Source organism: Arachis hypogaea, chromosome 10, assembly GCF_003086295.3.
Source record: "Arachis hypogaea cultivar Tifrunner chromosome 10, arahy.Tifrunner.gnm2.J5K5, whole genome shotgun sequence".
Taxonomy (NCBI): Eukaryota; Viridiplantae; Streptophyta; class Magnoliopsida; order Fabales; family Fabaceae; genus Arachis; species Arachis hypogaea.
This window is the reverse complement of record NC_092045.1, coordinates 88,850,086-88,865,831: the sequence shown is the minus strand read 5'-3', so window position 1 is coordinate 88,865,831 and position 15,746 is coordinate 88,850,086. Positions and strand designations below refer to the sequence as shown.

Here is a 15,746-nt window from a genome sequence, read left to right as displayed (position 1 = left end):
TTGAAAAATGAACAAGTTAATGGAAGCAGCAAAGGAAAATTCAAACAAGCGACTACACGACAAGAGAACTCACGGATATAATCTCGGGCGGCCTCCCGGTTACCCATGAGGAGATGAGGATTCACATTATTCCTCCCAAGAACCGCCCACAAAATGTCGGTTATCCGCCGATCCACGGTCGACATCCCTTTATAAGTAACTTTGATAAAAGGATTAGACCCCGCCCCGAAACTCCAATACGTCGGGATGAGGCGCTCCTTTTCCAAAGATAACCAAAAAGGGTGACGACCCTTAACCGGGCGGACCTTAAAGTACTTGTCCTTGAACCCATGGTAGGAGTCCTCGAACAAGCCAAAGATTCTCCGGCCTTGGGCAGACCGGAAGGACATGAACCCTTTCTTGTGTTTCCCCTCCTTTGAAGGGTTAGTTAGATTAAAGAAAAAGAGGAAGACGTCAACAGAGATCGGTAGCTCTAAGTACTCGCACACCATCTCGAAGCAGCGAATGGATGCCCAGCTGTTCGGGTGCAATTGAGACGGTGCCACGGAAATCCGGTTTAGGAGGCTCATTTGAAAGGGGGAAAAGGGGATGCGGACCCCGACCTGAGTGAACATGGCCTTGTAAAACCAGATCCAATCAGCAACCCGGGGGGCATTGAAATTAATTTCATAAAGCCGCTCGTGAGGGGCGGGGACATAAACATCATAGTTCGCCTCCTCGTCGGTACCCCCACAGAGATATTCGGCCTGGCGAAATTCCGTGAGCTCCTCCTCACCCATCTGATTGGGAGAGTTCCTGAGGTCGGAAACCACCCACGCATACGGGTCATAACCCGCGGCGGAGCTAGAAGCTCGGCTAACGACACGAGGCATACCTACAGTGGGGGCACCGCGCGGTTAGTCCGTGAGGCCGGAATCCGGGAAAAACCCAAAGAAACCCCACGTGCCGTGACCACAAGGGGGACCAAACAAACCAAGACCAGAACGAAAACATAAACCCCCATGACACACCACAGTCAACAAAAGAAAAAGAAAGTGCATCCACAAAAATGCGCCCATGAACAACAAGAAAAGAGCAAGCACAGGAAAAATGATCATGGCAGACATGCAAACAATCATTAAAGTAAAAGGAAAAGAAGTAGTTACCTGGATGAATTGAGAAAATTCAAATAAGGACGAAGCACACTAGAGCAATGGAAACAACCTTTGTATGATGAGAGCGCAGGAAGGACGAATGGGCAGTATGATCAGAAAAGCAAAGTAAATGGAAGAAGAACAGAAACATAAAACTGTTCAAAACCGCTCTAGTGGAAGCGCGAAAGACCTGGGGGCAGAACCGTCTTTGCACACACGGGATTTTTCAATCCTTTATGGGCATTTAATGCCCCGCACGAGAAACGAGGCGACAAAGGAACGCCCCGAACCGCGAACGGGCACGCATGCGGGCAGCGCGTCTCCCACACGAACGACCGACCAAGCGACAACAATGATAGAAAACTCGCCGCCAACAGCCTATATGGCTGATTATCAGCGCGTGGGGGCACTGTTACGGTCCGGTCCAAACCACGAGCGAGTCGGCCCGACCCATCGAGAACCCGATCCGAGCGACCGAGTCCTTAGCGCTCGCCACGGTGCCAGGACACGCGTCCTCGTCATCCCATCAATATGGTTGAGGAAGCTTCGGGGAAAATGGGCCTGTCCCCCCCAGGGCCCACCTCTGACACGGTATAAATAGGGAAGGACCTACCCTTCCCTCGAGGTACGTCATACCCTTTCATCTAACCATTTTCCCGCCTGCACATTGCTGACTAGAGCGTCGGAGTGTCTTTGCAGGTGACACCCCCCTCATTCTCCTTCTGCAACGAGTACTCGGCTACTCGGCAAGCCCAACTCCAGCACGACCGAAGTAGAGGCGTTCCCACTCCCTCACCTACTCACCCGACCTGTCCGGAAACCGACTACCGAACAATTAGAATAACCATCCGCACACATAGTGAAATGAATATCCGATATATATATCTATTATTCATATTATTTAATATTTTCATTATCTACTTATATTTTTTTATTGTTAATTACTCCTAAATGAATAAGATAAAATTTATTGCTAGTTGTACACATTTTTTCCTTTTCCTTTTTCTCTGAACCCTAATTCTACTACTGCATCTTCTCTGCTTTATTTGCTCACGCTCTCTTCTGCTGTGATGCTCAATTCATATCTCTGTCGTAAATTCCATCACATCCTAGCTGACAATTGAATAATAGTTTTGCATTTAAATTAATATTAATTAATTTTTTATTTTTTCAATAGAAATACTTATCCCTTAGTATTATTATATATTTTAAACTAAAAGATGAACATTTTTACTTTACTTTTTAAAAGTAAAATCTTCGTTTTTTAAAATTATTTAGAGGGATTAACTGGATAATAAATTTTTTATTAGTGGAATAAAGATCTATACTAGATCTATTTATAAAGAACTTTGACTTTTAAATTAGTCTTAGTTCTAATCCAAAAGATATAGAAACTAGGATTAGATATTTATGTGCTAAACTCTTTATTTATAGTGTTTGTAAGGTAATTGGAAAAATCTAAATAGATCCATACAAAATATATGTGGAATCTTAAGTAGATATAATTTAATATATCCTTTATAGCCAGACGACATATCCCTAGGTTATAGCTTTAGGTGGACCGTAACAATATTGTTTATTGGAAACCACTAAAGACGTTTAAAATTAAATATTTTTTAAGATATTTTTAATAATTAAAATTTAATATATATAATTAATTAAATTATATTCTTTTTGTCAAAATTAGATTAGAAAAATTAATTTGGTCAAAAAATTGGTAAACTAAATATTGAATGGGTCTAAATTAATATACCTTTTAATAAAAAATAACTACAAAATTTTATTATAAAAAATGACTAAAATATTCCTGTTATATATATTTTTTAATTTTGAGAACTATAAATCTTAATCTTATGATAGCAAAAAAAAAGAAAAGAGTTAGGATTTAGAGTTCTCAAAAAATAATAATAATAATAATAATAATAATAATAATAATAATAATAATAATAATAATAATAATAATATTTTAGTCATTTTTTATAATAAGAATATTATAGTTATTTTTTATAAAAAAAATATTAATTTAGACTAGTTTAAGATGTAATTTACCGATTTTTTGATCAAATAAATTTGTTTGATTTAATTTTGACAAAAATAATATGATTTAATTATTGTATATATTAAATTGTAATTATTAAACAATATCTTTAAAAAAAGACGTTTAGAGCGTCTTTACGTGAGTGGCTCCTTTATTTATTTGATATTCAATTTTTACTTTCTTGGATCTTCCTTATAAAAACAATTACAGTTTTTTTAGTTTTCAACTCCTCTATAAATGTTTCAAAAAATAGGTGCACAATTTTGTAAGTTCACTAAATTGCACAACACTAATAGTGTAGAATAAACAAGTATAAGCTGCTGTAACGAAAAATAGTTGTTTTAAGTACCAAAAAGAAAGAAAGAAATTAAAAGAAATAATGAAAAGGAAAACGTTTGGTTCCTTCCGGTCCTAGTGTCAATTCTGGCCATGCAAACGTTGTACATATAAATCAATTAATGGAAGTGACAGCAGGAATAGAGAAACTCCAATAATTTAGTTGAGGCTTGTCATCTGTTAACATCAAATTAAAATGGAAATTAAAATCTCTAACTGCACTAAGCGCGATATTAAAACAATGCAATAGATACAATTATTAATCATTTAACTATGACAATTCACATTAATCACACCCTAATTCTTTGTTAAATGCAAAGTTCAATCACATGCATTTATCTCCTTTCATACAAACACAAGTGTGGGCTCAAGGATTCCTTAACCTTTTTTCTTAGTCGCACTTTTCCTTTTCTCAACTTCTTAATTATGGTACCCAATTTGATACCTGATGATCGCTGTTAGAACTCGTTACAAATTAAAGCATGATAAAGTAAAAATAGTTCGTTGGATTTTATGGATGATAAGGGTAATGATTGAAGGCAATAATGCGAAAAGATCAGCAAACAAAAAAAAAGGAGGAAAAGGAAGGGCTACTACAGTTGCAACTAATAATGAATAAGTTATCTGACCATAGTTTCATTGTTTTTTAAAAGTAAACAAATATATATATAAAGAAAAGTACTTATTTAATATCTAATATTTGAAAAAATAATATCTTATTCCAATAATGTGATTAGATTTTTTATAAAAAAAAAAAAAACTCATTTTTCCATTAACTTCTTCTTTTGAATAGTAACAATAATTGTAATTGTAGTGACGGTAATAATAGTTATAGTAATTTAATAACAAAAATAGCAGAAAAATAAAATAATAATAATAATAATAATAGAATAAAATAATATTTTTTAAAAATATAACTTTAAGCAAACAAATAAAAATATAATGAAATAAAACGTTTGATAAAAGATTAAAATTTTATCTCATAATAAAAATAGTTGATATCAAATAGGGAATAGATAGTAATAAGATTATGAGAACATTTTACTCTTTTTTTTAAAGAGATATTAAAATGATATTTTCTTTCTTTTTATTTGTAAAATATATATTCTCCTCTCTTATAATTTTTTAAAAATAACTTCTTTTTTAATCCATTTTAAATTTTTTTGTGTTAACTAACATCAACTTTATCCTATTTTAAGAAAAATAAATGATTTTTTACAAAAATACCTTTTAGCAAAAATTTATTTTTGTGTGATTAAATTTTATTTACCAAAATATCCTTTAACAAATTATTTTTCTATTGATTAAATTGTACTTTTTCAAAATATATATTTCTTAAAATTTTTTAATGATTAAATTATTTTTTCTTAAGATACCCTTTAATGATATTTTAATTATTAAGGAACTTATTTTGTAAAGATGTGAAAGAATGAGATGTTAATTTTTTAAATTTGAGATTTATGCATCTCGACTTATTTTTAAATTTTGATAAAGTTGTCAATAATTTTTAATAGTTCTATGAAATAAATTATTTATTAATATTAATTGTTATACATATTAACAGTAGTAAGATTTTTTTAACTTAATGTTAAAATAATATATATTGATATCGAAAAATTAATAATAAAGTATAAAAATAATTGTTAACAAAAATTATTGAAGGGGTGCCTTAGAAAAAAAATAATTTAATCATTAAAATTTTTTTAAAAGAATATTTTAGTAAAAATACAATTTAATCAGTAAATAAATTATTTGTTAAAGGCTATTTTAGTAAATAAAATTTAATAAAAAATAAAATTTTTGTTAAAGATTATTTTTATAAAAAGTAATTTTTTTAAAAAATAGATAAAATTACGTTAGTTAACAAAAAAAATTAAAATAGATTAAAAAATTTTTTTAAAAAAAATTATAAGAAATAGAAATGTATATTTGACAAATAAATAAAAAGAAAATATTATTTATTTATTTTAGCATCTCTCAAAAGAAAAAAAAAGTTGAATTTTCTCTAAGATTAACTATTAGAAAACATTGAAAATGATTGATGATGAAAGTCTCTCGCAGAGGTAGATACTAGTCACTAGATAACCTAAAGTTCCATGTATGTGCGCAAAATTAAAGGATAGAAATGCTAATATAATAATTTGTTCGATAATATTAAAGAAACAAAAAAAATAAATTAAAACTTATTTTATTTAACGTTCTTTAATTGTTACCGTAATTAATAAATATTAAATAAAACAAGTTTTGATTAATTTTGACTAAATTTTTTTTATTATCAAACATTTTCTTAATCTCTTCCACAATTAAAAACATCAAGGTCAATCGAATTTCCCACCCATGTAGCACGAAAATAGATTACTTGTAAGTAAGTAAGTAGAGTGTATTAATTTCACGGGCAACAACGACTTTTGTTATTATGTGTTTCCCATTTCTTTCAAAGAGTCAAATCATTAGTACATAAAAGTCATGCTTATTGACTTTTCTTTATAGGCCTCAATCAAGGGCTTTTAATTTCTTGATTCATAAATAAAAAAGAAAACTATATTTGTTGCTGTGGATGTGGTTGTGCATCGCTTGCCTCTGTTATTTTGGTATCTCCGCATTCTTTTGGTGCTTTAACCGGCAGTGATTTCTGATGATTCACTCCTTCTTTGCCTTTTCCCCACAAAACACTATAGAGACTTAGAACCAGCATGATCCCACCCACAACACTGCATGCATGCATAACACATCCAAATTAATAGCATATTTTAGGACAATCAGTATTTATTAATGGACTAATACATTGTCTTTTGAGCTAAGCATGCAATTAGTAGCTGACCTGCCTAAACACAGGGGCTCACCCAAGAGCAATATAGAACCACTGGTAGACATAACAAAACTGAGTGGGTTCCATATTATTGAGAAAACAGGCCCTCTCTTTTCTATCACCCAAGCTTGCAAGTAGTATACCACCCCATTCACCAGTATCCCCTGTTACACCAAATATTAGGAGTAGGATAGAGGCATCATAATCACCCATTTATCTATTTTATTTTATGCAATAATCGATCATTTTGTTTTGTTAGATAAATTTTTATGTAATTTAAAATAAGATAGTAAAAATTCACATACAATTAATCTTTATGTAAAGTTAATAATTAAAAATTATTAGACGAATTAACATGTTTGACTAAATTATCATCTAATGATTTTACTCAATTATCAATTTTACATTAAAATAATTGTATATAAGTTTTCACCTTAAATTAATCTCCTAACTATACTTATATTGAAAGAAAAAATCTTTGTTATGCATATTTTACATTATGTTGATGGTAAATTTTATGATTTTGTTGTTGTCTCCAAATTATCTAATTTATCTTTTAAATTAAAAAATAAAATATTTAAAATAAAAAATAAATTATTTAAAATTAATTAAATATTATCTATTTATTTTTTTTAGTAACTTAATCACAATGTTAAAGGTAGTGTAGCACTGGTGACTCGCCTAAGTTACTAAATACTTACAGTGTAGACAACTGCAAGGAGTCTCATATCCCAACCCAACTTCCATTGCTGAAAATCTCTTTCAAAAGCTATAGCAACCAAAAATGATTGAATTGCACTTGACATGCACTGCAGGCTAGTGAAATATAACTTTGAAGGGTAGCTTTTAAGAAATTGAGCCTGTCATTAATTTTGGATATATAAGCACACAACAAACTTTATTTGTATAGCACAATAATGCAAGATGAGTGGGTAGTACCTGAATGACAAGCCAAAAGCTCCAAGTGATGACTGCCAAGAAAAAGAGTAAAGAACCGAGTATCCATTTTTGGCCTCTTGATGAAAGATGTTGAGTGTGGTGGTGTCCAGATACTAAGTGTGGTCCTTTGTATAATGCAAGGATCACCACACCACCTATGCAAAGCAATACACTTGCAATCTTTGCAATCCCTGATTCTGTCTTTATATTTACCTTTTCCATTCTGCATTATAATTTTTGGGATTATCATACGAGGAGTGTTAGAGGCCAGCAGATTTTGTGATTTATAATTATCAATTAATTATCATTAATATTTTTAGTGGTGTGAGATTATATCTAATAGTATAGAATTATTTACAGTTTTTTTGTTGTTGATTAAATGTTGACCAAATTTTAATAATATAGCTTATCCCTAAACTTTCTATTATCATATACCTACCACCCATTCTTAATCATTTATATATATGTCGTTATAGATACAGCCTTTACATTAATAAGTGTTAGTAATATATACTAAAGGAAAACGTTGAGAGATCAATATTTTTAGTTCAAAAATAGAAAGACTTGGTTAGTGTTATTTTCTTTTAGAGACATAGTCATTAATATTGTTTTCTTTTATCAATTTAAATTTGTAGGATAAATAATTTCACGATAATTCTAACATAAGAGGGAAAAAATTTTATTGGCTACTTAAAATTTTTCTGTATCAAACCCCAAGTGAACGTACCTCAATTGGTAACAAGTCTAAGCTAATTCACTCGTTTCGAAGGTTTTCAATTTAATTCCTAAATAAAACCAAAGACAAAAATAGTATATCCACAAAAATTAAAAAGAAAGTAAATAATTCGATTTTATGACTCATTATGGGTGAATACGTATCGAATTGGATATAGTCAAAATTTTGATTTGATTCGCACTAAAATTATCAAATCGAATCTAATATTCGCAGTTTTTAATCTTAGATTCGATTTGTACATTTACGGGTCGGATTGGATATCAGACATATCCGATCCGCAAAACACAAAAATATTTTAAAAAGTTTATTTTTAATAAAAAATATCAATAAAATTCATTATTTTTGTTCTTTTAAACACTTTTACTTTTAAAATAATATTAAACATTTATTTCTTAAATAATAAATTAAAATAATATAATATATATGATAATTATTAGTTAAAATAAAACATAAAAAAAATTATTTTTTTATATTTGCATATACGTGGATATGCGGATCGAATATACAGATATCTATACAAAATTCGCAATATGAGTCTATTAGTGTGCGAATTTGATTAGATCTAATCCGATAACCTTACGAATCAGATCCATATCAGCAATTTTCGAATCGAATTTGAATAAACACCGCAAATATGTGAATCAGATCTGATCCATAAACACTTCTAATAACTCATAATTATGTATTAGAATTAGAATATACATTATATGGTGGCTACTTTCCTAAAAACGTCTTCATATAAACATAATATTAGTGAACTATTAAATAATTTGACATGTTTGACCGAACTACTTAATCATTCGTGATACTATCCTTGTAGAAGTAACCAAATATTCAATATTTTGTTGCTCTGTCCCACCTTTTTTCTTCTTGATGTTCTCCTTACTTACAAAAACCTAAAGTCACCATGATCTCCTGAAATTGATTTTAGCTGGAGCAACTTTTTCTTTTTTCTTAATTCTCTCTCCATTTAAAGTAACGGGAAGACACCAGAAAGTGATTTTCTTTTTTTTAGCAAATTATAATATTACCTGAGAATGACAGCAAGGAAGAAAGTAGAAGCGGGGAGGCAATTAACAAATGCAGCACCCAACGTGGCAGAGGTATAAACAAGTGCAATGCTATAAACATTCAAGGTTAGAGTAAGCCTGAAAAAGCAAGAATTTGTAGTATAGGGTTATAGACCTATTAATAAGGTTCTTTAACTTGATTATAACAGCATCTAATAACTAAAATATTAGGTGAATAATATTTATTCTTTATATTTACTTTAGAAACAAATACAAGAAAATATATTCAACTAATATTTAATTTTCTTTGTCTTACATTTAACCTAACACTAGATCCTAGTTATTAATTTTGTATTTTTCGAAAGTTATGCCTAACATTCTCCTTCAATAATATACATAAAGAATTATAATTACACTTTAGTTACCCGATAAATGAGAACATGAAAATCTTCAAGAAAGTCATGAACGAGAGTGGCACTGCACTTTTTCTAAACCATATAATAAAATATAGAAACGTCAGAGTTTGATAACTAACTAGTATATCCAAACAAACTCAGATAGCGAAGAAAATTAAAAGAGATAATGAGATTCAATAATTATTACCGTTCAAATATGAAGGCCAGAGGGACCAAAATAACGGTTCCCAACATTTGTCTATAGAAGATAAACACAGAGCTATTCATGCCTTGGTTAAAAACTGCCTTAGTCAACAAGGTCATCACTGAATATATGAATTGCATTAGAACCACTGCCAAATATGGCTTAACTTCACCCATTTGGCAGTGTGCACAAATGTATAGAGAAGAAGATTATGCCTTCTGATTTTAATTTCACCTATCAAATGCATTTATATAGAGCTTAAAAAAGAGTTGGTTATTTGGTTTTTCATGTTATTTCTAGCCCTCAGTCCGGTAGGTCAATGAAATTTGTGCGGATCTAAGTTTCATTTAAGAATTCGTTGTGATCAATGAGTTATTGTATGCTAAAGTGGGATTCGAACTCTAAATACTTAATTAAGCGGAATGAATGAGTTAACTACTCGAACAATCCAAGTTGGTTAAAAAGAAAAAGTTGGTCATTATGAATCACTTTCTTGAAAATGAAATAAAATGCTGCTGCATGAGAAATGAGGCCAAAATCTTTATGCCTTGTCATGCCAAAAGAGTTATAATAATTAGTTAAACGTATACTTCAACAGTTGAACATACAAAAAATTTCAGTGGAGGTGTATCTATTCTCCAAGCACTCTGAATTTTTAAAATAAAACTTTATTATAGCATCTCATCTTTCGGTTTTCATGCACAAAAGTTGTAATCTAATCTAATATTAAATAATTATTATATGCTTTATCATGTCTGTATGTATTCCGTTTTTGGCGAATATAAATGATATTGGTTAGTCGAGAATGGTGCAGACTTTTGATAAGTTGGAACTGCACATGTAATAATAATCAACGTTATTTCTAACACATTTCTATTGCCATTATATTATCAGCTATCACTGTCCATTTTTCAAATCCCTCCGTCATACAATTTATTATTACAACTTCAACAATTATATTTCATGCTAGAGATATAACTATGTTAGCTAAAGATATAATTATTTATAGATTTTTTTATCGATTTAAATTTTTAAAAAAAATTATTTTATAATATAATATCAAATTTTTTATAATTAAAATATTTAAAATTTAATTAAATTCACACACACAAAAAAAAAGTAGTTTCATGACATATACCAGCTACCAAGTCGAAGAAGCTAGCAATGAGGGAATAAAAATGTGTTTATCACTTTCTTATTATTAGGGTTTATTTTTCATGAAAATCAGAGGCAAAACATAGGACTATAGCATATATTTTCAGGTGCTGTCATGTTTTGTCTTCCACTTTCAACAGATTTGCATTTGAGATTCCACAGTGACGATACACGTTAGGATGCCTTTCATTTTAAAGTTTGACTAAATCTTTTCTTCAAAGAGAGCGATTATATTAGGAAAAGATTGAGTGTAATGCATAATTGCATAATGCATATACATATAAAAAATGAAGGGTAAAGGAAATTGTTCGCATTCTTGCCAAAAAAAGTGTTAGGCCCAAAATAAAAAAGGCTCAATCTACAAAGAATTCAGATTCCATATATCAAATATGTTCAATTTGACAAAGTCTAAATGTTTTAGCTGCGATGACTCAATTTGACATGTACATAAAAAAAAAAATCTTAATGTGCATTCCTACAAATTAGTCTACTATTTTAAATAGAAGATTTCAACTATTTCTACATAAAAGAAGAATAAATCAAATAACCATCCATTATTATAAGTAGATAAGTTACTAAAAGATAACAAGGCTTTCATTCTATTACACACAAGTATTTTTCAATTCTAATACACAACACCTGCATTAAACTCTTATAATTTAAGCATTTGAGTTTTTTGCATGTATCATTTACATTCTTACTCAAAGACCTCATATAGTTTTATCTTGCTGAAAAAAATGCTAGAATTCTCACTAAAAGAAGTCTAGACTTTACGTTCATATCCAACTACATTAATTTTAGATAATCTTCATAACAGAAATAAAATTAAATTCTCACTACAAGAAAAGAGTTGAGAACCGTCGGATTTATCATCGACTTTTACCGGCAGATTTCTGACGAACAAGAGGAGAAATTCGTCGTCAAAAAAGATTACCATCGAGATAGTTTTTCTATCGCTAAATCCGACGATAATTAATGGTGCAAAAATGTAACTCACCCGCGCCAATTTTATCATTGGTATATTCCACCGGTATTACGGTTTAGTGAAATGCGTCGTTTTGGTAATTTACCGGCAGATCCGACGATGAAATTGGGATAAAATTCAAACGCGAAATCCTTCCCCCTCACTTCTTTGAGCGCCATCTCTCTCTCACTCTCTCTCTTTCTCTCTCTCTCTCTCCTCGTCTTCTCTCTCCCTCTCCGTTGAAGTTGTCACTGTTGCAACATCCAGGATCATGTCATCATCGTAGCTACCGCCTAGAGCACCTGCTGTCGCTGCCGCTGCATGTCATCGTAGATGCTACTATTACTATCTCCACTACATCCTCCGCCGCGATTGTTGTTCACATTGCCGTCACTGCTGCATCTGTCATCACCATGTTAAAGAGACCCTTTAGCTACTATCATTAGATTTATTGTTGATATGGTTATTTTATTTTTTTTAGATTATTTTGTGAGTTTAGCATTTTGTTAGGTTTTTGTTAAATCAGTAGTTAAATTTGTTTCATAAATTGTGTGCTTAGAAGTTTTATTAATTTAATATAAGTAAAAATTAAATAATGTTAGGGTAGGTTAAGTACAGTGAGATTAAGAGTGCTTGAGCTATTGAAAGATTTTAGTTGAGTTTAGTGAATGAGTTTCTTTCAATTGCATTAATCTTTGTCGCTTATTTTTGTGATGACTGTTGTTAGTTTAGTGGAACTAGAATTAGGTTTTAATTAATTGAAGTAATGATTTTACTTATTATTTCAAATTAGTTTTTGAATTAGTTTCAGCTTGTGTATTTAATATGTTGTCCTAATAGGACAGTGCTATTTTCTTTGAGATCAGTTGGAGTTTTTTTTTTTTTTGTAGTTTGTGCAATAATATTCTAGATTAGTTTTTTATCTCTTGAATATAATGAATTGTTTAAATTTTATGTTGGACTTACTTTTTCCAGGATAGAATTTTAGGACGGAAGTGGGAGAAAGTCGCATAGTGGTACCTTCTCGAAACCCTTGTTTGCTAAAAAATTGTGGAGTTATAAGGGGTTGCACATTATAACGGTTAATATTTGATATTTTATTGAATGCATGTATGTTATAATTTATGCATGCAACTGTTTTTTTTGTAAAAACTGTTATATTTATTTGATGGATGTATCTGAATTAAGGAGAAATTCTACCGAATTATCATTCAAATTGTTTAAAACATTGTTGGTTTGTGAAAAAATAATAATTGTATTTGGCGAGAGATTTTAATTAGGGTACACTCTGCCAAATTTTCTAAAAGTTTTAATAAGTTGTGTTGTTAATTGAATTCTAGGGTGTGTGTTACAATATGATTCCAAGTCATCGTCTATAGATGTATGATAGGGATAACGATGGATGGGGGGGTTAAAAACTGAATTCTTTACGGGGGTGACGCATTTGTTGCGCATATTTTCAGTCTAGAACCGTTTAGGTCTGAAGGGATATATAGGTGTCCGTGCTATAAGTGTTAGCTGACTAAGTGATTAGGACCATTAGATATAACGTTTCACCTCTACTGTAATAGGTTCAAGGATGGGTATTGGATGTGGGACAGAGAAGTGGATGAGTAGGGAATTAACCGGTCTGCCTCGAATTCGAATAGGTCCAATGGTCGAACAACAAAGATTTGGGTGATGAGGGAACTAAACATGAAAGAAATAATTGGGAGGGTAACCAAGAGAGATACAACCAGATAGTGTTTGATGCAATAAGTGTTACGGAAATGGAAGAGGATAAACAAGAGCCTAACCCAGAGGTAAAGTGATTTTATCATTTGTTAGAATCTGCCGCGAAGCCTTTGTTCGAGGGGTGCATTCATTCAAAGTTGCATTGTCTGCATGTGTTAGAATAATAAGTATTAAGTTAGCATTAAATCATACCCAAAAGTATTTTAATAAGTGGACTACCTTTTGCAACGAACTGGTATTTATCGGTAGGACTAGAAGTGAGTCAAGGCAGCTCATAAGCCAGCTTGAGCTTAACTCGTTAATAGTTCGATAAGCTGAATTCATGAGTTGGTGAGCCAAACTTGAGCCTGGGATTGAGCTCATAAATTAAATGAGTCGAGTTTGAGTTTGGATAAGCTTAGCTCATTAGCTTGTGAGCAGAATAAAAGAGGTGTATTTATATATTAATGTTCTTAATTATTTAAAATTTTATAGTCATTTTTTACATATAAGTTTTGATGTTGGACATAAAAAAAATTTATAATTGATAGATAGACAATATATAATATTTATATTTTTTAATATTTTTAATATATATAAGTTATAATTTATTGATATAGAATTATAGATTATGTTCCTATTATTTGAGTCAGCTCGTGAGCTTTCGCTGAGCCAAGTTTGAACTTAAGAAATAGGCTTGATTGTTAATGATGCGAGTCGTAAGCCATGCTTAATTTTTGTGAGCCAAGCTTGAACTTGGTCTAGCTCGACCAAACTCAACTTACTTTCAGCCCTATCTGTTGGGACCACTAGCATCCTCTGGAGCCACTATGAAGCGAAGAAGTTAGTTTCGAAATTGGGTCTAAATTTGGTGAAAATTGATTGTTGTTTGAATGGTTGTATACTGTATTACAAGAGGGATGCAGACCTAACTGAATGTAGATTTGTGGATCACCAAGGTTTCAAGTTGAGAGAGAACAAATTGGCAAACGGCAGTTAAAGAGAGTTCCAATGAAACAGATGCACTACTTATCTTTAATCATTAGGCTGAAGCGATTGTATGCATCGATGAGTTCGGCCCCTCACATGACCTGGCATAGTAACAATAAGAGAGATTGTGGAATCATGTCGCACCCGTCACACGAAGATGCTTGTAAGCAGTTTGATCGGGTCCATTCTATATTTGTGACCAAGTCTAGAAATGTTAGACTAGCTTTGTGCTATAACGAGTTTGCACCAAATTCCAATTTCGATAATGTGAACTCTTATTGGCCTGTACTGGTGAAACCTTATAACCTGAGTCCTGAAATGTGCATGAAGGACCATACATGTTCCTAACTTGTATCATACTTAGTTCTAGCAATTTAAAAGTCAAAATAGATGTCTTCTTGCAATCCTTAATGGATGAGTTAATGGAGTTGTAGAGTCATGGTGTAGAAACGTATAATATTTTGACAAAGACAAACTTCCAATTGCATGATGTGTTGACCATTAATGACTTTCCTACATATGGGATATTGTCAAGTTGGTTGACTAAGGGTAGAATGGCATGTCCCATTTGTATGGAGGATACAAAAGAATTTTGGTTGAGGAATCGTGGTAAGAATTTGTGGTTTGATTGCCATCAAAGATTCCTCGACATCGATCATCCTTTTCGGTGCAACAAGGATTTCGTTCAAAAAGAATAAAACTGAACAAGAAGAGGCACCCATGAGGTTGGGTTAACGGGGCAAGTTTGATACCTTTAGGATATGGTAGGGAGCATAATTGGGTCAAACAGAATATATTTTGGGAGTTGCCTTATTAGAAAGACAACTTAGTTTGACTTTGTCTTGATGTGATGCACATTGAAAAAATATGTTTGATAATATCATGCACACAGTAAATGATAACGATAAGGCTAGGTTAGACTAGGTGGACATTTACAAACGGCCAGATCTGAACTTAAGAGACTTGAGAACAAGAGGTGGGTAAAACCAAAGGTGGTGCTCGCTCTAACGAAAGACCAGAGATAAAATATTTGTAAGTGGATTATAGGAATGATGTTTTCTGATGGTTATGCCTCTAATTTGAGTAGGTATGCAAACATCTCACAAGATAGGCTTGCTGGGTTGAAGATTCATAATTGTCATATCTTCATGGAGTCTTTGCTTCCTGTCGCATTCAGAGAACTTCTAACCAACATCTAGAAACCCCTCACAGAAATAAGTGAGTTCTTTAGAGAGTAATGTGCTACAAAACTTAGCATTAATGATCTCACAATCATGGACAAGACCATTCCCATCATACTTTATAAGCTAGAGAGGATATTCA

The 15,746-nt window shown here is 31.6% G+C and overlaps 1 protein-coding gene across 1 annotated transcript; it reads right to left on the bottom strand.

The window, feature by feature from the left end:
• Window positions 1-5,894: 5,894 nt before the first annotated feature.
• On the bottom strand, window positions 5,895-9,858 carry LOC112715871 (WAT1-related protein At5g64700). The gene is made up of 7 exons (XM_025767691.3): window positions 9,605-9,858; window positions 9,427-9,489; window positions 9,023-9,139; window positions 7,256-7,478; window positions 7,018-7,176; window positions 6,329-6,480; window positions 5,895-6,218 (listed from the first exon to the last, which is right to left on the bottom strand). The coding sequence occupies exons 1-7, from the start codon at window positions 9,775-9,777 to the stop codon at window positions 6,047-6,049; spliced, it is 1,059 nt and encodes a 352-aa protein (XP_025623476.1). The 5' UTR covers window positions 9,778-9,858; the 3' UTR covers window positions 5,895-6,046.
• Between the last annotated feature and the right edge of the window lie 5,888 nt (window positions 9,859-15,746).